This window comes from Magnolia sinica, chromosome 16, assembly GCF_029962835.1.
Source record: "Magnolia sinica isolate HGM2019 chromosome 16, MsV1, whole genome shotgun sequence".
Classification (NCBI taxonomy): Eukaryota; Viridiplantae; Streptophyta; class Magnoliopsida; order Magnoliales; family Magnoliaceae; genus Magnolia; species Magnolia sinica.
This window is the reverse complement of record NC_080588.1, coordinates 73741898-73766734: the sequence shown is the minus strand read 5'-3', so window position 1 is coordinate 73766734 and position 24837 is coordinate 73741898. Positions and strand designations below refer to the sequence as shown.

Here is a 24837-nt window from a genome sequence, read left to right as displayed (position 1 = left end):
CAGCTAATTTTAGGGCACAGTCCCAAAAATGCAGCAAATGCAAATCTTAGGTGGACCACACAACACGAAAAAGTGGTCATTAAATGGCCACCATTAAAAGTCCCTAGGTCCAAGGTAATGTTTATTTGTCATCCAACCTATTGATAAGGTCACACATACCTGGATGAAAGGGAAAACACAACTAGCAGCTTGATCCAAAACTCTGTGGTCCCCAAGAAGTTTTTAACGGTGGAGATTCAATCCCCATTGTGTGGTCCACTTGAGACTTTGGTATGCTTCATTTTAGGGCCATGTCCTAAAATGAACTGGAAAAACTGATGGACTGTGTGGATATACAACACATGCATCAAGGTGTGCCCCATGGGTGTAACTGCACGGACCGTCATACTCCCCAAACTATTAAAAAAAAACTAATCGTGGCTGTGAAACAACCATGTTTGAGAGAGAGAGAGAGAGGTGGTAGGAGGGGTCGAGCACTGCCTGCAAGCCTGCAGTAGGAAGAAGAAGAAGAAGAAGAAGCAACGGTAGCAGTTACCACCACATAAGAAGAAGAATTAGCAGTAGCAACAACGATAGTCGCAGAAGAAGTGGTTTTTTATTTTTATTTTTTACTTTTTTTAAAACAATTTTTTTTTTTTTTGTTTGTTTCTCTGTCACGGGGCCGTTACAGTCCCTTTTTTCTCCCCCACCTCGCTTTGGACTCATATTGCATAATGACCTTAGTTGTTACTGGTACGAATTGGCTGTTACGGCCGAAACGTAACCGTTTTTGCACACCTTGATGTAGAGGATGCCCATAAGCAAAAGTTTCCTTGGTATGCCACCCTCCAACTTTCGTGCCATATTTACTAGCTACTACCTCTTTCCACAAGCTGTTATCTTTGGTGCCAAACCAGCAACCATTTGCCTAAGAGCATTGTATTCATGGCTCTAAGCTCCCTTAATCTCACCCCTCCTTTCGCGACTGGCTTACATAACTCCTTCCAATTGAGCAAGTGAAATTTATGATTGTCTTCCGATCCTCACCATAGAAAGCTACAGCTAATTCTTTCCAACTTGCTTATCACCACAACTGGTCATTAGAATAGCAACATATAATAGACCAGTATGTTCCATAGAGTTCACTTAATTAGCGTAATTCTAACCCCCACCTGCACAAAAAAAAGGGAAGTAGGAGACTACACCAACTTGAAAGCTATCCTTCAGAAGTGTATTCCCGCCCAAGAAGCTTATAATAGGATGTTGTGGAAGGTAGACAAATCGGGTGGGTTCTCGGTTTGATCTCTCTATATCTTGATCCGTCCCAAGGAAGCAAAAGGCATTCGAGAATGTACCTCTTTCGTTTGGCCCTACAAAGACCCTTTAAAGTGTCTCGCTTGGCTTGTGGGGTGCAAAAGAATGTTCATGATTGATAATCTTCAAAAAAGATCTTTGGTGTTGACCCACGTGTTGTATATGGTGGATGCAAAGTTAATTGATCATCTTTTCATTCATTGTCCTTGCGCCCGAAGCATATGGTCGTCAATATTGGGATTATTCAAAGTCTTGTGAGCGATGCCGGAATCAATCGAAAGCCTCTTCTTTGCTTGGCATGGTGTCAGTCTGATGTTTCCTTCCCGGTGGGGTGGAGATTGGCTTTATTAGTAGCCCTATGGGCACTTTGGAGGGAGAGGAATGGGAGATGTTTTCGGAATTCGAAAGCGCCGGCGAATGAAGTGATAAATTGGGTTAAGGTTCTGGTGGCGAAATGGTATTTTATATATATATATATATATATATATATATATATATATATATATATATATTTAAAACTCAGCTTTTAGCGAGATACCTCTAGGTGGAGGGTGTCTTTTTCTTGTTTTTCCCTTTGGTTTTTCTTTTCTTTTTTCCTTTTGTGTTGTTTCGGCTTTTGTTTCTTTGCGCCACCTTTGCACCTTTTTAATGAAAGCATCGTTATATTTTTTTTAAAAAAAAGTAAAAAAGCTCACTGGATGTGGACCCGATTTCTACTTAGTAGATTCAGGCTCAGCATCATTCAGATGTGATCAATTGATTCTAGCCCTCCACTGGGTCAATCAATATGTTTTGTTGAAATTTCCAATCTACAGCAATTCCCATGATTTGAAGGATTTGGATTTAGATATGTGCATACCTGTGACTTGCGAGATGGCTAAGTTCATGTCTATAATATTCATACTCTTCCAAGTTATGAAGCTTTACTTGTAAGTGGGAGAAAGTTCAAAGAGGAATGAGCTGTCATGTGCAAGACTTTGGATGCCTAAAATCAATCAGCTGGTATTACCTATTCAATTACTCTTTTCTAAACCTAGAAAGGCAACTGTAAGGTGCATATGTGGACAAATAGAATAGTGTAGACACTATTAGGCCAGAACACATGGGCGCGTAGCAAATCTCGGTTACCAATATACATGTAATGTAATCTAAATTTACCAGGAAAAAAAACTTGTAATATAGGGTTGGGTTCAGATTGGGTCAGGTTGCCCGAGGCCTCAACCCAAGCCCAATGCAACCCGGTGTGGAGTTGAGGATATCCAACCCAAGCCCAGCCCGACCTCAACCCAACCCAACCCAAGCCCCCCAAAATTTTGGGCTGCACCAATTGGGTTCGGATTGAGCTCAACCTAAGTTAACATCCATAGCTATGATCAAGTGCTCTCGTAACACATTTTATATGGGCATTGATTTGCAGCTGTGCACATGGTCGACACAATCAATCGGCTTGGACAGTCCGTTAGGCCTCTCTATTTGATTGCACAACATAGGCTTATGGTTTGGAATGTTTGCTTCAAGAGATGGAGGAGAGGGCGTAAAATTAATAGGTGTCCAAGAATAAGGTGGTGGAGTTTAAAAGGAGAGAAAGCAGTGTTATTTAGGAATAGATTGATGAAAGAAGAAAAGTGAATGTTGAGGAAGATGTTAACGTTATGTCAAATGAGCTGGCTGAGTTTGTAAGAAAGCGAAAAGAAGTTTCAAGAGTATCTAGATTCTAGAGGGAAAAGCTACTCTTAAAAGTAAACCTGGTGGTGGAATGAAAAGTTGCAAGATGCTATTAGCTGGAAATGATCATGTTACATGGCTTTTCAAGGGACTTAAAAAAAGAAAATTTTAGGAGAATATCTAAACATAGAGAAGAATGTTAAGAAAGTGCTGAAGCTAAACTTAAGGCATATAGTGATCTATGCAATAGACTGGGGACAATAGGACGTGAGAGAGATTGTCCTGAGCCATGCAAAAATGGGGAGAGGAAGTGTGGGAACCTAGATTATGTTAGATGCATGAAGAGCAAGAACTAAAGGGTTTCGGTTAGGACAACAAGATCAATGAAAGTGATATTATTTCCAGAACTAATTAAATGATGACCATTGAGAGAGCTTAGGATAGAAAGAATCATAACTCAAATGAGGCTAGAGATAATAAAATACTCTTGTAGGGTCATTACTTGAAGTGAAAGACATTTAGGTAAAATTGAAGACAGGAAAGTCCTCATGACCAATTAATATACTAGTAGAGGATTGGAAGTGCATGTGAGAGATTTGCTTATTTTGGTTGGCTAGTTCTTTTTTGTTTTGATGACGTCGGCGTGTCACTGCCCCATTTTGAGGCGAGACTATTATTAAGGATGCACGCAATCATCCGGAAATCACGTCCATCGGGTAATCCCGGGGAGGGAAATTGAACTCACATTTGTGGGGAGCACACCCACAACGCTTGCCGTTCGCGCAAATCCCATGAGGGTATTTTGGTTGACTAGTTGTTCAACAAGATTGTAAAAATGAAGAAGGTGCCGGATGAATATAGGGAAAGGTCGACGCGGTTCAAGTTGCATACTTTTTGAAAAGAATAAAGGAGAGACAAAGTTGTGTAACTATCGTGGGATTAAACTTATGATTCATAGTGTGAAACTGTGGTAGTGTGATTGAACACAGATAAAGACATGAGATTGTCTGTGAAATCAATTTTGATTTATGCTAGGGAGGTGGCTATTTTCTTACTAAGATAGTTGATGGAGAAGCTTAGGGTGAGGAGAAAGGATCTTCACATGGTCTTTATTGACTTATAGAAGATCTGCACATGTTCTTTATTGACTAAGAGAGAGCATATAGTAGGGTCCTTAGAGATAGAATTTGATGGGTGTTGGGGAAGAAATAAGTCTTAAGAGTTAACATGATTAAGGACTTGTATGAGGGATTGGTAACTAATGTGAGGACCATTTGTGGAGAGAAGTTCTTAATTCCAGTAGGCCTAAACTAGGTGTTAGTGTTGAATCCATATACTTTTGCATTGGTTTTGGACAAGCTAGCTAGGCATTATCCTTTTGCATTGGTTATGGTCTAAACCCTTTTGAATGGCGGTTTTGATTGACAAGACAAGGGAGGGGATAAACGCAAAGCTAGAAATATGTTAGAATGCTTTAGAATCTAAAGTGCTTAAACTTAGCCGGGCAAAAACATAGTATAAGGAATGCAATTTTAGTAATGGTAGGAATGGAAACAAAGAGTTAGTTAAGATTGGTGGTCTAGGAAGTACCTCAAAATGAAGTCGATAAATGATGAGAATAGAGAGATCGAGAGGGATGTTGCACATAGAATTAGAGCTGGGTGGATTAAGCGGAGATGTGCCTTTGGATTTTTATGTGATTGCCACATATAAGATTAAATTGAAGGGCGGATTTTATAAGAGAACTATTGTAAACTTTAATGCGGAATTGCAAAGGACTGTGCTATGCATCAAATATGGAGATTAATGAAGCTGTATGAAAGGCGTACCTGATTGGGAAGCCATAGTTGTAGAAGATGGCCGGAATCTTCCTCACCTTACACCCTTAAGAAGCACCATGATGGGATGAAATGCTTCAGTCGTATGTAGGCTTGGGGACCCAGCCCTGTTTATAACTTTATATAGCTTAGAGGGTTGAGGAGTTTGTAACCCATCGAAACTCATCTCCCTAAGGCTCCACATGAATTTGGTAATCCTAGTCCAACTAGAACACTGTGTGTGTGACACAATTGTAGCGCACCGCCCCTTACATGATTTTAGATGAATCACAACTGAGTGAGGTCCACTGATACTCTTGATCACACTATCCAACCCCTAGGGCAATCCAGACCGTTGATCAATAAGGCCCACCTTATAGAATTCTTACAACTATGAGACTAGTCATGTTTTGTGAGGGACAAAATATTGAGCAGTCAAGGAACAATACATTCGTAGAATGATAGCTGAAATGAGGATTTTGAGATGGATGGATAGTAAGACGAGGATAGAATTAGAAATGAATGCATTTAACTTAGAAGTAGCCCAAATAGGTAATAATACGAGGGAAAATAATAACTAGAGATGGTTTCACCAATTGTATCGGAGATCAAGAACTGCACCGATTAGGAGTGAGTTGGTTCAAGTTGAAGGCTATAAAAGGGCTAGGGAAGGCCAAAAGGACGTGGGTGGAGATAGTAAGAAAAGCTTTTATGACCAATGGTTTTTAATAACAATATGGCTATTACTAGAGTGGAATGGCGGAAGAGGATTTGTGCGGTTGTTCCCTAGTTAGTTAAGATGGGGCTTACATGATGTTGATGATATATGCTATATATCAGTGACAAATCATGCAACCTTTTTTTTTTTTTTTTTTCCATTCGTTGGTTCTAAATTATTTGGTGTTCAATTGATTTTCATTCCATAATTTTATATTAAATGATTGGCTGCTATGTTTTAAATAGTTACTACATGTTTTTTGTTTTCTGTATTGATCATTCTTTAGGCTAGGTTTGATAATTTGATTTTGATTTAACCTAAATTGATATATGTGTGTGCGCGTGTGCGTGCTTGTTCACAACCCCAAGTGTAGGGTCACGATATAGTAATAACTCGTGAGAACGAGATCGAATCCACAGGGACTAAAATTGTACGTATTCTGAAAAGAACTAGAACTAGAACCAAAAGAAGATCTAAATATGAATTCTGGAATAAAAGAGAGTAATTGTGAATAATGTTTAAACTATCAATTAAAGGTGGGAACTAGGGTGCCAAGGATCCACTTGTAGCTATTAAGATGCTACCTTGCTCGATTCAATAAACACAATTGGAATTGGAGTCCTATCCTATCTAATTGGAAGATAAAGCAATTTAAATCAAATCTGAACTTTTCATCGACCTAATTCTCAATGGAGGAGAATTGTAAAGATTGGAAGGGATTTCATCACCCTACCATGCCCAGGAGACGATGGTGAACAATGAGATTTACCAATCTCACTATCTCAAAACAGGAAAAGAAGATATCCAAAGCTATCATAGCATCTATTGTAATTTGAGTCACAATAAATCATAGAAAACTGAAAATATTCTTTTAATATCAAACTAGAAATCAATGAAGTTCAATAAGAACAAGATTCAAAGCAAAATAAACATCCCAACACGCTACAAGCTTCACCTCTTAGTCCTAGCTAAGAGGTTTAGTCAACCATATACATGATTGAAATCAAATATCTTAAACAAAGCATGAAGAATAAATTAGGGAAGAAGAAAAACTCTTTAGTGGCTGCTCTACCCTTGTGCTATGCTCCTTGAGACCTTTCCAAACTTTAGAAGATGCTTTGGAGCATCCTAGGGAATCCTATTTATAGTTGTGGAACTCCAACTTTCGCAGCAAGTTGGAAAAAATCTAGAAACCACCTCAAATTTACGTACTCTGCGCAGTTTGCCAAAATAAACTTTACCTTGCGCAGTTTCCCAAAAAGACTCTGAGTTTCAGAATATGCTTTTTCAAGACAATTTTAGGAATATGTTTGTTTTTAGGACAATTTCAGGATTTTTTTTCTTCACTTCAAATCTTTGATTCTCCTCATTCCGCACTTGGTTTTCTTGGATCTTTGGCATGTGAATTATTCATTAATGACTTCCAAATCTCTAAATCTTCATTTACTAATCTTTTGAGCATAAATCTTTCATTTGGCATCAATTTCACCTTAAACTCTCGAAATCACCTCGCACATGAAAACATGCACAATTAAATCGATTAAGCACTATCATGTTTATAAAACCAAGGTATAAATAAGGAGAAATATGCAATATTTCACACTCAACACTTGTGTGTTAATTTATATTATTTTCACTTATGTACATTTTATTATCAAAATTTTTATTAGCATGCACAACTGTCATGGTTTCGATATTTTTGGATCGCCATACTGTGCACTCGAGGACGCTTAGATCTTGGTGCTTGTGCAATTTTTTTTCTTAAAATTGGTAATGAATGCGATCCTTGCCTAGGCAATTCCCCAATTTTAATGTGCTTTTATACCAATGACTCTGTTCCCAAGATTATGAATCCAACTAAAGTTTGCAATATACCACGGGAATATATTTAAGTGTTATTCTTAGAAATTCTAATCTTAAAAATTAGATTTGAGGATATAACATAACCATTTACCTCAGTTTCCTTGTTTTTAAATGAAATTTTGATGTCAATCTGATGAAAACTTCCTGAGCTCCAATGTTTTAAAAAACAAATTCCTGGGCCCTAAATATTATTTGTGGTGTCTTATATTTGAAACCAGGCATTTAGGTGCTCCTAAAAATGAGTTCATCCCATTTTAGTTAACAGTAATTCTGTAATAGAGATCTTGATCTCTAAAGCATAATTTCTGTTAACATGAACTCATTGTGTATGTTATATTGTTGGACATTTAGGCCCTGCTTGGGAGAAACCTGAAAATGAGTTCATCTCATTTTAGATAACAGTAATTCTGTAATAGAGATTGATCTCTACTACATAATTTCTGTTAACATGACCCCATTATGCATGTTATATTGTTCCTCCATGATGGAGGCACAGGCATTTGTATGCTGATAATCTTATCCGTCTTCTATGTCACTTCAATTTCAATTTTTTATTCTTTAAAAAAAAAAAAAAAAATTCTTTCAGGGAAAATTTGCAACTCCTGAGACAGCGCTATTATTATGCTACATGGAAAGCAGATGGAACACGATACATGATGCTTATCACTTCTGAGGGGTGTTATTTGATTGATAGAAACTTTTGTTTTCGGAGGGTTCAGATGCGGTTTCCTTTGAAACCTACAAATGAGGTATGTTTCTGCTTTTAGGGGGGTTTCTAATGATTAGCCTCATAAATATAGAGTTTTCACCCCTCAAACACCAATTATGTTCTTACATGGTATTTTTGTTCGTTAAGGGTAATCGTAGTGAGAGGACCCATGACCTAACATTACTTGATGGTGAGATGATACTCGACACTGTACCCACAACACAAAAGCTGGAAAGAAGATACCTGATTTATGATCTAATGGCACTTAATTCGCAGTCTGTTATCGAGGTCAGATATACACAAAATGGAATTGTAATCTCCTGCCAATACTCTCATTTTTACTGTTCTGCAACTTATGTACCTTACTATTATTTCTGCTAGATTTTGTTTCTGTAAGGGAAGATGTATTTCTGGTACATAACAACACATACCTGCAGTTATTATGAGTTAAATGAAAGGCACATCTAGCTGTTTGTGGGATGCTATCTTTCCAAAGATGTAAGACATTTGTAGTTTTATTTATTTTGGGAAGATTGAAGAAATATTATTAAAGAACGCCAAACGGCAAAGGAAAAAAAAACTGAGATAGAAACAAAACAAAAGGAAAAGAAAAATAACAAACAAACAAAAGAAAGCCTAAAGCAACTATACAACTCGAACCAGGAAACAGAGTCCTGGACAACTAAAACCTAGAAGGAAGAACACTGCGATCCGAGACCCGGAGGCAAGACGATCAATCTGTGGCATCTCTAGAAATTAAGGCCAGCACCCAACAGGAGGAAGAGGAAGAAACACAGCGATCCGAGACTGGGAGGTAGGATGATCAATCCGTGACATCTCTAGAAATCAAGGCCAGCACCCAAGAGGAGGAAGAGGAAGAATTTTGGAAACACCGGCAACTCCTCTCTCTCCAGATAGTCCAAATGTAACCATAATACATAGGCACTAGACAGCTTTAAGATCTTTGCCTACCCCTCCACCATGGAAGCAAACGGAAGGTCACAAGCAATGAGGGGCATGGCCCAAGAGGTATGGAAACAATCCAGGATAGAAGACCAGACCCTGTGAGCAAACAAAAAAAGGATGAACAGATGATCGATGGATTCTGCATCCTTGAGTCACGATGAGCAGATGTTGGGTAGCGCCATTTCCCGTCTCTGTTAGTAGTTGACCGTGAGAATTCTCCCCCTAGCTAAGAATTTTGGAAACACCAGCAATTCCTCTCTCTAGACTCTAGAGATAGTCCAAATGTAACCATAATATATAGGCACCAGACAACTTTAAGATCTTTGCCCACCCGTCCATGCAAGCAAACAGAAGATCAAGCAATGAGGGGCATGGCCCAAGAGGTATGGAAACGATCCAGGATAGAAGACCAGACCCTGTGAGCAAACAAAAAATGGATGACCAGATGATCGATGGATTCCACATCCTCGAGTCACAAACTCACGATGAGCAGACGTTGGGTAGCACCATTTCCTGTCTCTGTTAGTAGTTGACCGTGAGAATTCTCCCCCTAGCTAAGAGCTAGATGAACACAACACTTTTCGAAGGAGCGCCATAAGACCATGTGAAGGAGGGGAAGATGCACCTAGCAGCATCCGAAGGACTGCTGATGAGCTTGAACATCGATTGCATGGAGAATTTGCCAGAGCAGTTTAGGGACTGGGCGAGCGAGTCGACCATACCGGAAGAAGGGTGGACTCCCCGTAGATGCTCCAAAAGAGTAAGAAATTCTTTGAGCTCTGAGTCTGATAAGGATTTCCTGCAAGGAGGGAACCAAACCCCAGTGATGCAGGAGAAACAGGAAGCCACAGAAATAGATTTGTTTGAGGCAACATGGGCCAGATGGTGAAAGAGAGAGATTAGAGAGGCCAATCGAAAATCCAACTATCCATCCAGAACTGGACACGCAGCCCATTCTCTAGGGTGAAGTAAAAACCTTCTCTCCATCTTGATTTTTCCCTATATTTTCCTTTCTCAGATCATCTCCCCGACATTTTCTCACTCTTGAATCTTCTCTTGGGATATCTCTCAATTTCTGGTTTTCTCTCAGGTTCACTCTTTAGTTTTCTCTCAGGGTTTCTCTCAGATGCATTCTCCCTCTAGTTGGGGTAGTTGCTATAAATTATGAAATGCCTAAATAACCTTGTTGAAGCGTGTTTTTATTTCAGAGTGTATAATGAAATAGACTTTGTTTTTGTCAAAAGGGTTTCTGTTTCCGTGAGGTTCCCTGTAGCAATTGAAGAAAGCATTTTGCTTCTAGCTACCTGATAGCCTTGATGCATCATCCCTTCAGATGCACACTCAAAACTGCAAGATGACCACACAACGGACAGCTTGGAGGAGGAACCTCACATGAGAGAAAGCAAGGGTGAAGGTTTTATGTCCCTTTAATTTAGTAGATGTTACCATAGGTATGCTATCAAGGATGACCTCATGAGAAGTCGTAGACATGTTGCAGCTGTGTTTATGAAGTCGAAGCTGTGATTCTTTGAGCTGTAGCGCATGATGAGTCTTGTTAGGGATGTTGGTGCCTGACTCTATGATGCTCATAGACAACACTGATATGGTGTGAATACAACTTTTACCTATACTGAACTGTATTGGACTCAGATACAATAAACATTAATTACCTGTATGCTGTATCTGGGAATAGAGATTCATTTTGTTTCTGGAAAATGTGTGGATAAGCAGCTGATACGGCACATTCAAAGGCATCTTTTTGGAATTCCATGCATTTTGTCTAACACTGAAATGGAATCAATAGGGGTTATCCTATCCGAGCCACACCCACCCAAACTGGTCTGAAGTAGATGGATTAGATTACTTACCATCTTATTATAATACCAAAACTATTCTACCTCATTGATATGCTACAAGAATGCCTTTGTTTACCTGGATGAGTTTGAGAAGTTCATAGGCTCTAGTTAATTGTAAAACCCACTTGCATCCTACTAGCTTCTTTCTTTAAGGAAGATTAGTAAGTTGCCAGGTATTGCTTTTCTCGAGAACTCTCATCTCTTCACACATTTATGCCTTCCACTCAGATTGAGACAGGGCTTCAGCAACATTAGAAGGAACACAAACAAAGGACAATGAAGAGAGGAAGGCAAGACAGGAAGAAATAACATATTAACCAAAATATTGATGATCTGATGTGTAGGATAGCTAGTACGATAAATGAGTACCTTTACGAACAATTGCGGGTAAATCAAGCTTAAAACCTTAGTATCAACCATTGTTGTCAAAATCCTATGATTTACGATATACGATTTGAGTCAAATCTTAAGTAAAACAATTTGAATCCCACCTTGAATCCTTTTCATATGAATCATACGATTCTATGATTTGAATCCTATGATTTACCATTCAAATCCCAATTTATGATTCAAATTATACTTGTTCTCTTCTAGTTTAAGCTCTACTTGGCTTCCATTTTATGTTTTTAACTTGGTGGGACGTTTTAAGAATTGTCTAGAAAAGGTAAATTATTTTATTTGTTCTTTATAAGAGATTAAACGATATATATTATCTTCAACGTAAAATCATGGAGCTTTTTTATGATTTCTTACTTCATAACTGGTTGAAACACCAAATTGATGTATGACTTATCTAGAATGTTTTTTTTTTTTTATGGATGGTTACCATCACGTTGACTTATAGGTATTGTGGAATGATGTTTAGAAGTCAAAATATCTTTTTTCGTTGGTCTACAGTATCAAATGCCACTTTTCTAACATGATTCTACATACAAGAAAGGTAATAAGAACAAAAATTTTTAAAGGATTCTTGTAGTTTTTTAAAGGAAATTTCTTGAAAGACAAAAAAGTAGAGGAAATATAAGAATCCTTTAACACTATCATGACATGGTATTGCTGGGTGCATATTGATGGCAAAATGATGATTGATGAGGTTTTTTTTTTTTTTTTTTTTCTGATTTATTTATAATTTTCATTTTTTAGGAAATTTTAAAAAACTCTTACGATTTGCAATTCTATACGATTCAACCCCTATTACGATTTGCAATATGATAATGATTTTGACAACATTGGTATCAACCCGTGAACAAGAAGAATTAGAGTTAGCAATACCTGCTTCTAGTTCGACACTTGGTTTTTAGTCCTTTTGAACATTGGGTTGTACCTTCTTTCTTCTCTATACATGTCCTCATCTTCTCATTTTGCTGTGTAAAGTTTCAATGGTCTGACCAGCAGAAATATTTAAAATAAAGGGAAAAGGAGATGGAGGAATAGGTGGAAGTGATATATTGTTTTCTTTATTATCATCAATTCTCGCCCCCTGATGACTGATGAGACCAGTGTTGTCCATCATTGGAAAAATATGCTATGGACTCAAAGAACGTAATATCCTAGACATCATGCCAGTAAATGGATAATAACATTGATAACCTTCCTGATATGCTAGATGACCATTAGGATTCAGTTTATCCCTTCCAGTGCCTAAAAATATATAAAACATACCCAATAGAAGGCATATGAGAATCTAGATTGAGAATTTGGAATGGGGATTTTTCGTCAAAAACATGAGAAGGGACGTGATTGATAAGAAGGCTACAATTAGAACAGCATAACACCAAAATTTTTGGCACTGCCATCCTAACGAAAGGCATCTAGTTAGCTCCATTGGGTGCCTATTTTTTCCTTTCTGCCACTCCGTTTTGCTGAGACCTATGGGGACACGTGGCTTGGAATTCAATACCATGGTCTTTAGGTAATCCCTTAGGGCCTGTTTGGGCATTTGATTTATGGTGGTTTATGAGGGGTAGGATTGTAAAATCCTCCCCTATTCCATCCCATGTACGTTTGGGCAACCGAGCAACTGTCCCAACTTTCACTTCCAAAATCCTCTGTCAGAGGCGCGGGATTCGGGCGATCCCGCGGGCAGAATTCAGAGGGTTTCGGACGACTTCTCTAGCCCAAAATCCTCTTGCGCCTTCTTTCTTAGATCTCTTTATCTATTCTCTTCTTTTATCCCTTCTTTCTTTATTTTTGTTTAGATCTCTCGTAGATCTACGTCCTGATAGGCGTTTTTCCTCCTATTTTTGATCATTTCTTTCTGATCTCGTCCTCTCTCCAGACCTAGCTACTTCATCTGTAGATCGATGGATTCTTGATGAGATCTTGCCTCCCTCTCTTTGGAAATCTGATATGTTGCCGATCTACGATTTAGCGGAAGTTTTGTGTCTTTTCTTGTACTTTTTCCTTATAGTTTTTGGTTATCTTGTAGGTTTTTTTTCCCCCATTTGTTTCTCAGGCTTACGATCTATTTCCAAAGCATGAAGGAGATTTCGCCTATGAAGATGGTTGGGTCTGTGAGCTGGAAGGAGGGTTTTTGCTTTTGATCCCTCATATGTAGAGGCTGTTGTCGTTTTCATCAGATGTCTTGTTTTCACAGTAATCGCTCATCTGTTGCTTCTGGCATGACTGTAAATCGACCTATTTTGGGTTTGATGTTCTGTTACGTGTAAAGAGAAGTTGTTGGTGCTGGAGAGATGGAAAAGTGTTGTATCCCATGGCAATCCAAACAACCCACACCGTGATATCCCATGGGATGAAACGAATCCCCTGATTTCCAAACAGAAAGTCGGACCATCCTGGGATACAGGTGTATACTTCTATCCCAAGACAGTCCACTGACGTCCATAAATGCTGCTGTCGGCTCAATTCCATCCGTTGTAATCCACCATAACGCAAATGCCCAAACAGGCCCTTAATTGATGTGACACATTCTCCCCTTCATATTGGAATGAGGAACTTTAATTTCAGAACCATATTGAGTTTGAACCATTTTATGATTTGTTTGAAGCATCTTAGCAACTTCATTTTTATTTTTCATTAAATAGTAATTAGTCTTGGGCAGTCATCAACAAAGGAAACAGAATAGTGACAACCAAACTTGGATGTGACAGGGAAAGGTCCCCAAACATCAAAATGGATCAGAGAAGGGATTATCACTATTTTTATTGGAACTGGATGGAAATGAATTTCTACAATGCTGAGCTAACTGATGAACTTCACATTGCAATTCAAAAGACCCCAAAGATGCAAAAGTACAAGGAAAGAAGGTACACAAACAACCCTGGAATGATGCAATGAGAACAGATTAGACATACCCGTCGTTTCTTCTGTGGTTGCTGAATCGATGATCCATGGAGTAGAGGAAGAGGACATTCACTATTTGCAGAGGCAGTTAAATATGAGATTTAACAGATGAGGAAGCTTCTACATAGTTGGTAGCATGACGAAGATCAGTTAATTCACTTCTGGAAACAGTAACTAGATCTTCCGGAGTTAATAAAGTTGTCTGATCATGGGAAGTAATTTCACCATCTGAAGTAGAGGCCACTAAAAACTGTGGATCTAGGCCTCTGGCCATGTTAAGGCTTCAGTCTTCCAATGAGATCCCAACACATCTACCTCATGTGCCAACTCTTTCGAACAATGAGTACACTTTAACTTATCCTTCTCTTCAAGTAAGAGGACCTTTGTTGCTTTGACCTCAATCATGGTTACCCTGTGAATCTGCAGGAAATGACATTGCAGTTCTTGGAGAGGTGGTAACAAGAGCTGACCTCTCTAACACTGAAGCTGGAATAGACATAATTCTTCTATGGCTTTCTTCACATTGAATGAGTGAGAAAACTGTTGTCAATGAGGGTAGATTCTCTTGAAAGTATGTGACACACAAACACAAAACACACACAAAATGAAAGATATGTTGTTGTTCTATGTCTTCTGCTCATTTGCACAACAGGATAAGATGGGCTGGTAATAACTCACTCCTCCGCATCCCTCTGAGAATTGAATAATAGTTGTCAATTGAACGATCACCTAACTGAAGTTAGATATTTCTCCATGAAGTTCATAGGTTCTAGCATAATTTTTCTTCTGTGAGTACAAGGCAATGACTCCATCCTTTGTGTCTTTTGCCCTATCCTTGAACATAAATGTTCTAGCAGCAAGGTGGGGATCCATGGAATTAAGCAGGCAGGGCATGACTGTGGATTTCTTAGCCTCCTCTCTCCATAACCTCCTGTCCTGCATGTTGGGAGGCTTGATCCTATCATCAAGACATCCATACTTTCTCCTGCCTCTAAGGGGGAAAAAAAAAAAAAAAATCTTTGCAACCACTCAAGGTAATTTGTGTCAAACTTAACCTTGGTTATTTGTAATTTTCAATTCACCGAAGCACTCCACAATGGAAGTTTTAACCATTTTAGTGTCGATTGTATTGGAATCAACAAGCGTTCTTCAGTCAAGTAACTGTAGAAGACTATGGGAGTTGATTTAAAATGGGACACCAAATAATAACTGGCACCAAATCAACACCCAATCAGGGGCACTGATCACAGGTTTGGACATGCAGATTTTCCATCCCCCTAAAACAGTTCTTCACAATGATCTCAATGGACAATGGAATCATTCGAGTCCACTCCCCATATCTGTGGATACTTCTTATGATCGATTTACAAGCAAATTATCTCCAAAGAAGTCCCTCCAAACACCTTGCAACTAAAAAACAAATATGATTTTCTCTACTTGTCTCAAAAGTATCTCATGTAACTTACCTCATCCTCTGCCAAGAGATTCAAAAAAAGAAAGAAAGAAAAGAAATCAGAATCTACATATCCTTGTGTTCCTTGTTCCAATTGAAGGCCCCTGGCCATACAGCTGCTGAGGTCAGTTGTATGGCCTGATGATGTTAGTAAATAACCTTTGGAGCTTCAGCTCATCCACCCTGATTTCTCTCCCACTCTGATACCATGATGAAAACTAGGAGAAAGGATTCTTAGCTCAAATCAACGATGAATATATTGAAAGGAAAAGAAAAGAAGCGAGAAGATAGAAGAAGAACAACGGAGAAGAGAGAAGGGTCTAGGTCTGGGAACGTAGAGCTCTCTCTTATGCTGAATGACCTGTCTATTTCTCGTACGGACCACTTCAGTTTTGGATACACCTCATTTTTGGTCGTATGTCCTAAAATAACCTCCCAAAACGGATGAACAGTATGGATTTATCACTAACATCTCGGTGGGACCCTAGTTACAAAATTACAAAATTGCAAAATTACCAAATGAAAAGAAAAGGACAATAATACCTCTAACTAAAACTCCTACTAACAAAATGATACACATGTATCATATCCGTATTGTATCTGTTTTAGGCCAGGCCTATTTGTCAGAACCTTGGTGAAGATGTCATCAAGTTTGTGGATCTAAAGCTGTGAAGTTGAAGCCCAATTGATATGTAGAATTGTACTTCTCCTTAGGCTTGTCAATGCCCACTTTTCTAGGGCTACTTGTCTTGGCAACCCTCTGTCCCTACTAAATTCGTATTAGCTATTTTACTGTTATGTGTGTATTGCATATGAAAACTATAAGGTTTGATGATGAAATTTTGGTGCAGCTACCCTTCTCTGAAAGGTGGAAACTACTTGAGAAAGAAGTGATTGAACCTCGAAATAATGAACGTTCAAATATTCAGCTGAGTGGAAATCTTCATTACAGATATGACATGGAACCGTTCCGAGTATGTAAAATGAGAAGCATAGTTGTGTTCCATCATGCTAGAATTTTGATGCTGCTAACTAGACTTGAATTCGGCTTTTGAGAATTCTTTTCTATTAATCTTCTTAGGATTGATCAGGTCAGGAGGAAGGCTTTCTGGTTACTATCCACTGTTGACAAGCTTCTCATGGAATTCATTCCAAACCTTTCACATGAGGCAGATGGTCTTATTTTTCAGGTACGTATTGATTCTGTGGAAGGTGGGTTTTCCTATTCTCATTTCACCAAAAACCATTAATAGGGCCTTTCCCAAAAGAAAAAAAAAAAAAGAAAGAGAAAGAAAAGAAAAAATGATATGGTCTTTGATTTTGTGTCCTTTTTAAGCAATAAACTGCAATAATTCTTCAAGCCATTTTCTCATTTATTATTTGAATTTTGGGCATATGCATTGCTTATGAATTAACTATGTTGTTACTTTTTAAATTCCCTTGTGTATTGGTGAAGATTTAAATTTTTTGCCTATGAGACTTAGGAGAAGGTCTCAAGTCCAACCCATTGGACTATAGGTTACAGTCCAACTGGTGGATAACTTCCAGCCTTTCATGTTTGAGCGATATCCAACCCTCCAATAGGTTTGCGCTGTCATGAGGTTCACCTTGTGCAAAAATCAGCTGTATCCACTCATTGAGTGGACTACACTTGTATTTTGCTATTTATCAATGGACAGAAATTGTTTTCTATTATGTGGTCCACCTGATGAGTTGATAGGAATGATTTTTGCACTAGATGATCCTAATGGTGGTGCCTACCTATTGGTAGGGTTGGATATCACATGCACTTAATAGGCATGGAAGTTATCCTGCTGGGTAGACCATTCCTCGTGGTCCCAACTGGTTGGACTGGAGACCTTCTCGTGACTTAATATGTTCACAAACCAACCCTGTTACTAATGTTGGTGATTGGTTGCTACTTAATTTTGTCACAAAGCTTCCTGTATATGCGCATGCAAGTGTACGGCTGGAGATTGATTATAATTTTAAATATCATAAGACTCACAACAAATGCTCCCCCTTTTAAAACTAATGGTTTTGAAAGAGGGTTTTCAAAGCCCTATAGTTCCAACGCAAATACCCCTCTGGCCAAAAAATTTCGTCGATTCGATTCTCCCTATCCGTACTTACCGTTTGAAGAGAGATTTCAGGGGTTTGATCTGCCCTGTGGGAGGATCCTTGGCTAAAATTTTGCAGGCATTGGAGCCCAAACAAAGGAGAAATTAGGATTCCCCAATTTCATGTTTGTGCAACTAGGGAGCTTGAGATTTTCATTTTTCGGTTGATTTAAATATAAATAGAGGTATGCTTCTAACTCTTAATCTCAATTATTTTTATTTTTTTGGATTGATTAAATGACTTATTTATGGTATATTTTGACCCTTTTTTTTTTCATTTTTTCCTCTTTGGGAACCCGGTTCCATGAAATATTGTAGAAGTTGAGTGTTTTTATTGTTTTATTGATGTTTGATACTTCCATTTAGACATTACCTAAGGTAATTTTTGTAGAAATTTGTTGATGTGATTAATTTAGCTTGCATATAACTTGATTTGAATATGTTTTACTTGAAAAATGAAATATTTTCTCCTATGCCTTTTCTTTATTTTTCGTTATTTTATATATATTTTTATAATTTATGATATTTTTCTATTATTTTAATTAAAAATAGAAGTATTATGTAGCTTACGGTACACACAATGTAGCTAATTCTACACACTATGGAAGGCAGAATGCTATGATATACACTGCATGCTATTTAAACACTGGAACAACCCAATGCCATTTGGAAGCAAAGGCGCGACACTGTGATTTAGTCGTGTTGTGCATGATTTTTTACTGTTTTCAATGGCATCGCCTACTTGAGTTCCAGGTTTAGGCTAATTTTTTGGTGTCCTGTTTCTTGTAGAGTTCAAGTCTGATTCATGGCTTGATGTCTAACACACATTACCGTGGGCTTGAGATAGGTCTACTGATCATTCTCCTTGTGTTTGCGTGCTCGCGTGCATGTTATACACACATGGGATGCAATTTTAGTAATGATAGGAGTGGCAATTTGTTAAGATTATTGACCAAGTACCCAAAAATGATCATTTTCAATATCTTGGGTCAATAATTCATGACAACAGAGAGATTGAGAAGGATGTTGCTCGTAGGATTAGAGTTGGGGTGGATAAAGTGGAGATTTGCCTATGGAGTTCTATGTGATTACTGCATATGAATCAAATTGAAGAGCAGCCATTCTTTATGGGACAGAATGTTGGACATTTTGACAGATAAGGGCTGATATGGATATTGAATGGCTATACCATATCAGTTTTCGGACAGGCTGATATGGCACCCGGTACTAATATTAAGGACCATGATTGGTGGTAGACTCTTAGGAGTTTCAACACCCGGTCAAGGGTTCGAGTACCCATAGGTGGTGAAATTCCACTACAGTGTGAGAGCGTGTGTTAAAAAAAAAAGAAAAAGGACCATGATTGGTGGCTCCCTGATCGAATCCTGGCTTAGAAGGGATGGAAAGGCCACTTAAAAGGAGTATGTATGTATGGATGGATGGAAGAGTGGATCTTATAGCTATACATTTCCTTGTTATAGTACCTCTGTAGCATAAAATATTGCTTGATCATGGATGGTTGGATGGAACAAATCTCATAGGCAGACATCTCCTTGTTATTGTACCGCTATAGTGTAAAATATTGCTTAATTTGCCTAGTTGATTTCCAAAAAAGTTCTCTAGAACCTTTTCTTTACTCCATCTTTAACACATCCATTTTCTCACAACCGGCATCAAGTAGCCCAGTACAAATATGATTGCATCAAGTTCTACTAATATTTTACTACTACAGTTGAGAAAAGTAGTACTGCACTTGATATTAACAAATGATCCGTCAAGATGTTAAGCTCAATGGTAGACGGTGCGTTTCAACATTAAGGTCTCGGGTCCGAGCCCATCTTAATTATCGAAAAAAAAGAAAGAAAGAAAGAAAGAAAGAATCAAATTCTCTATCATATGCAGTGTATTTACTTGAATGCAGTTTCTAGTTTCTTAGTGATACATGATTAGCAGTGGTGTGGCAATGTTTCTAGTGAAACTTTCTGTTCTTTTATGTGTGTACGATCTAGCTCAAGTGCATATTCTACATGGTAGCAATTTGTTGTATAGCCTTGTCTAGGAGTTCTACATGATAGGCGTGACCCGGATCTTTTTGTTGGGGCCTGCCCGAATGGTTGTACATCTCAGCTACTCATGAATAAAGCTCTTTCAGATTTCTTTTTTTTTTTTTTTAAAGTGCATATTCTACATGGTAGATGCTGGGTAAATTTATGCATTATTAGATTATCCGGTGATGATACTGATAATTTTCTTTTTACAGGGCTGGGATGATCCATATGTACCTAAAACCCATGAAGGCCTTCTAAAGTGGAAGTATCCTGAAGTGAACTCGGTTGATTTCCTGTTTGAGGTTTTAATGTTGACTTTGATATAGTCGCTTGTCGGTTTTTTTTTTTTTGCATGCTGTCTCTCGCTGTAGACATTGTCATTTCTTGACTTATACATGGATGACTTAATTGGTTTAATATGCTAACATTCCGCACAACTTAAACTTAAGAGGTACTAATGCTTACAGGTGGGAGATGATATTAGTCAGCGACTTTATCTTTTTGACAGAGGTAAAAAGAAGCAATTGGAACGGAGTCGTGTTATTTTTAAAGGTGAATATGTTCTTTCTGCCTCAACATTTATAATGCAAAGACAACAATGAAGTTGTCATCATGCTTTGTTTCCCCTATTTTTCACTTCCATTCAAGCATTTATTATTATCATCTGCAGTTTCTTATTGCATATCTGTGAAAAGAAGTTTGCACTGTGCTCTGCTGTTGTGGAACCAATTTACTCAAACGTGCTAACAGAAAAACTGTGCATGTGGAACATCATATCAGGAAATAACTAGCATGTCTGAATCGTTGCTTCAGTTTTGAGTCTTCATTTTCCTATGAAGAAGATACCAAATTATCAGTATGAAGTTTAATTTTCATGTATTAGTGGCACACTCTTCTCATTAGGAGCTCGTGTAGATAAAGAACTACCTGCTCGTGTGAAAAAGAGATGGAAGGGTTAATTCACATACCTCAAATTTCCCTTTTTATTTTTTGCTTATATAGTTGCAAATTCTTTGCACTTTTAGTTTGTGTAGATACAAAGTATTGTATTGCGGGATCCATATTTAGACAGATGTAAGGTTGAGTCATGCATTTGTTCAATCTTCCCTCTTCTCCTAATTGAATCATCAAAAGTCTGCACTAAGTGGCAGTCTGGCTTTTAATATGTACAGTGCTGGTTTCATACTGTGCAACAATTGCATACCGTGTTCTCCAATCCTTGCATATGAGGACACCTGTACCTTTTTACTCTAATTATGAAATGATTTCAGTGTAAAGCCACTTTTGGCATTCACCATTTCTTGAAATTAACTTGGGTAGTTTCTGGCGCTACCAATCTCCCTTCTTTTATGAATACATCTTCTACGTTTAATTGAAGTCCAAGAGTTGAGTCATTGAGATTATTAGACACATATACTCCACTATTAGAAAACATGCATCACTCAGGTAACCTTTTTTTTTTTTTTTGGGTTAGCTTGTTAGTACACCCCACTGTCAGTTCACACTTCACTGTTAGCCACCCCCACTAGGGGCATCACTCAGGTAACCTAAGAGACATGCACACCAAAAGAAAATGATAGAAAAAGAATAAGTGACAAGCTTTCATTGGTGCCCGTACAGTGGGACCCATCTGCAACCAGCCAAAACAGATGATGATACACAGGCAGGCCCATTTAAGGTGACAATCAGGTCGCATTGTCTCTATATGTGTCTGTGGATGAGTGAAGTCCTGCATGTGACACTCCTTTTATCATTCCTCTATGTATACTTACATAGTTCTAAATCCACCAAGTGAACAGCTCATGACCCATTTAAGGGTTTTTGCTCAACTTGCTTGGGGAAACATGCTGTAAGCCTTGAGGATTGTTAAGATTGTTTAATGACAGGGTGGATGGATGGTGGTCATTTTCATGTCCTGTCCATGAGCTTGGTTGTATGTCGTAAGTCTGCATGCTATATTTATAAATGGTATTGAGTTTTTGACTGATTAATCTCGGTCATTTGCTCCTTTTCATTTACCTTTTTGGACACTACTATGCAATCTATGCCCAATGAATGCAAACCAATAGTTCTTTTTATAGTTTCAGCACTCTCAACTCCAGTCCCACTTTGTGAAATGACTTGAGACTTGAGAGGTGTTGGATAAGTGGGAGCTGTTTTGGCAGCACAGGTGAAATATCACTACTTTTGGTGTTATTCTTATTCCATTTTGCCATGTGAGCATGTTTCAGTGGATAATACCCTGCTATTTTGAGCGGCCAATCACTCAAGCTTGGCTTTCCATGTTGGTGATTCGTTCTTACTATTTTGTGTGGAAACTGCCCCTCCATTACCCTACATTACTAGCTCGCCTTTGGGGCATGGATGTAATGGTTGAGCTGGAGGTTGCCACTGGGTGGGACTGTGTTGGCATGTGAATGGTGTCAATGCAAGCCCTTTCCCATGGCGTGCTGCATCCAAAACTCCATCTAAAAGAGGAAGTTTGATGTTTGCTGGGCAGCAGATTATAAAACCTTTGCCATTTAGTAACCAACCCAAAATTTCTGGGGGGAACAGTTAAGATGACGATGACAACAACTACGGCTTGTCATTTCCAAATGACAGAAGGCAGAAAACTTTTGGGGGAAAAAACACTTACTGTTGTATTCTGCTGTTTGGAATTGTATGCCTGCAATTCTTATCTCGAATGGTACAGCATTCGTTCAAACTCTTGAATTTTTGGCTGCAGTTTTGAGAGAAAAAAAATTCAAGCCTTTTCTCAAAGGCTCAAACCTTTTTCCCTTGCAACACAAGATTAGCAGCATTGTCATAGCACTTGGAAAATACAAATTCAGATCAAACTCTGAGGGCCTGTTTAGATTTGTTGAAATATAAATTGATGAAATGTCATATCCATGAAAATGGCATTTTTTTTGTTTGTTTTTGTAAATTTCTTGAAAATGTCATTTCCATTTCTCTCATTTCCTGAAAAATGCCCCCTTTTAGTTTCCTTGCCTAGACTGGCAACAAATTTTCCATGAATATAGATTTGTAAATGAAAAAAAATTTTCAAGAAAATCTTGCTGAAAGACAACATGGGAAACAGATTTTCATTTCTTACTGTTTTCTAGATATGGAGTTTCCCAAAAAACTCCATTTTCTTCAAATTTTTTTATTTTTTTAATAAAATCCACAAATCCAAACAGTCCTTAAAGTAGGATCTTTTGCATTTGAGTCTGCTCAGTTCTTTTGCCACTTCTGTGAAAGCAAACAATTGGTCTTCCGGAATGATGATGAGGAACTGTTTGGTTTACTCGTCGCTAGCAACAATTTAGGCAAGGTGCTAATTGAAGAAAAGGTTGGTTTAAAATATAGGCGGTGCCTGGTTCGGTACTTATCACCAATGTTGATTAAGCTAGACAATCAAACAATTTTTTTTTTTTTGGAAAGGTAGTCTGAAGTTGCTGCTGCTGCTTCCTTTTGTGAGACTTCCATCCCTGCAGATCCAGCAATGTTATTTCCTGCTTTATTTTGTTTGCTTATATTTACTTTTGGCCATGGTGGTCCAAAAATTCATTCCTTGAAGAATACGAACCTAAACTTGCAGGTGAATTAGACCCCTCCACATTTTCGGGGAAGATTATTGAGTGCAGTTGGAACTCAGAGGAGCAGTCCTGGGTATACATGCGCATGAGGACAGACAAAGCAACCCCGAATGAATTTTTTACCTACACGAAGGTAGTCTCTCCTCCTGAATATTCTCTCTCTTCTTGCCCATGGTAGATACAGCTGCACTCTACTGATGGAGCTTCTGGTCAAGAACAGGTAATGCGAAGCATCACAGATAACATAACGGGGGAAGTTTTACTGAAAGAGATACATGAGATCATTCGCCTACCCATGTATGCTGATAGGACACGTAATGACAACAAAGTGCACATGCAGCAGCACCAACATGGAAACCGCCGCAAGTGATTATTCCAGTGGTTGATGTTACACCAGTTCAAGCAGATGCCTTCTATACGTTAGGGGCTTTTTTTTTTTTTTTTTTTTTTAAGCGATATCAGCCATGTATCTTACACAGTAGCACCATGTTGGTACTACTTTTAACATATAGTTAACAAGTTAAACACAACAACATTTAGATTATCAACATTTTAATTGATGGATGTCTGTGAAGTTGCAATAATACGGGATGTGTGGTTCGGAATGCATGTCTAGATCGCCTTCCCCTACTTCTGTTGTTAGCATAATAGCAGCAGCGTCAATCATTTCCATCCATAAGAAATTTGAGGCCATCTCCTACTTCATTTTGTAAGCATAACAGCAGCAGCAGTTTCAATCATTTCCATTAATAAGAAATTTGGAGGCTTCTGACAAAGAGAAATTAATCGGGTCCCAACCTGACTTGCTGTGTAATTTTCAGCAAAACTTCGTTTTGAGTTGAATTTTTGGGTTTTTTGAACCATGGCCTGTCCCTGACCCGATGCAGTTGGCTTGTGTAAAAACAGTCTCAAGCAGTAGCAGATGGTTGATCCGTGTCCCACTCAAGCAGGAACAAATGGCTGCTGAACCAGTGACATTGTAAAATTGAAGTTGAGCGTAGAGGCTGGCAAGTTGGGTCTGGGGGTCAGTGTTTCAGGTCAGATGGGCTCGGATTTAAGCTGATGTACGAAGGCCTAAAATATCAGCCCTTGGACCGTCTTTTATCATAACAGCTTATGGGTTGAGGCTGGCCGACAGGTTGCAACCCAAACTGAAAGAGTAAATAAAGGGGGGCCATTACTTGACATGGGGGTCCACCCCTACAATGGCTAGCAGCACCTCCCGATTGCTAAAATTATTTGAAAATAATTTTCCAAACTAATAAATAAATATGTATATTTTAACACAAATGCCTTGACGATTTTATTATTTTTAGAGTCGATATATTGCAATGATATTAGAATATTTTAAAATATGGCAATATTTTGAAACAGTGATATTTGTCACATTGAACGTATTATCCGAGCCTATAACTAGGATTTATTGGGGTGAAGGGAATTTA

At 38.3% G+C, this 24837-nt stretch overlaps 1 protein-coding gene across 18 annotated transcripts in view; it reads left to right on the top strand.

The window, feature by feature from the left end:
• Positions 1-24004, top strand: part of LOC131228639 (uncharacterized) — a 62862-nt gene extending 38858 nt beyond the window's left edge. For 8 of the 18 annotated variants that reach the window (XM_058224440.1, XM_058224435.1, XM_058224438.1 and 5 more), the window contains 8 exons: positions 7943-8105; positions 8213-8353; positions 16495-16617; positions 16735-16833; positions 20024-20113; positions 20279-20363; positions 23398-23528; positions 23616-24004. In XM_058224440.1, coding sequence (XP_058080423.1) covers positions 7943-8105; positions 8213-8353; positions 16495-16617; positions 16735-16833; positions 20024-20113; positions 20279-20363; positions 23398-23528; positions 23616-23765 — 982 coding nt within the window. In that variant the 3' untranslated portion in view covers positions 23766-24004. Of the gene's footprint in view, positions 1-7942; positions 8106-8212; positions 8354-16494; positions 16618-16734; positions 16856-20023; positions 20114-20278; positions 20364-20481; positions 20589-21431; positions 21490-21892; positions 23273-23397; positions 23529-23615 lie in introns of those variants that run through there. The other 10 variants (XR_009163039.1, XR_009163037.1, XR_009163036.1 and 7 more) reach the window with 10 other exon arrangements.
• Positions 24005-24837: the final 833 nt, after the last annotated feature.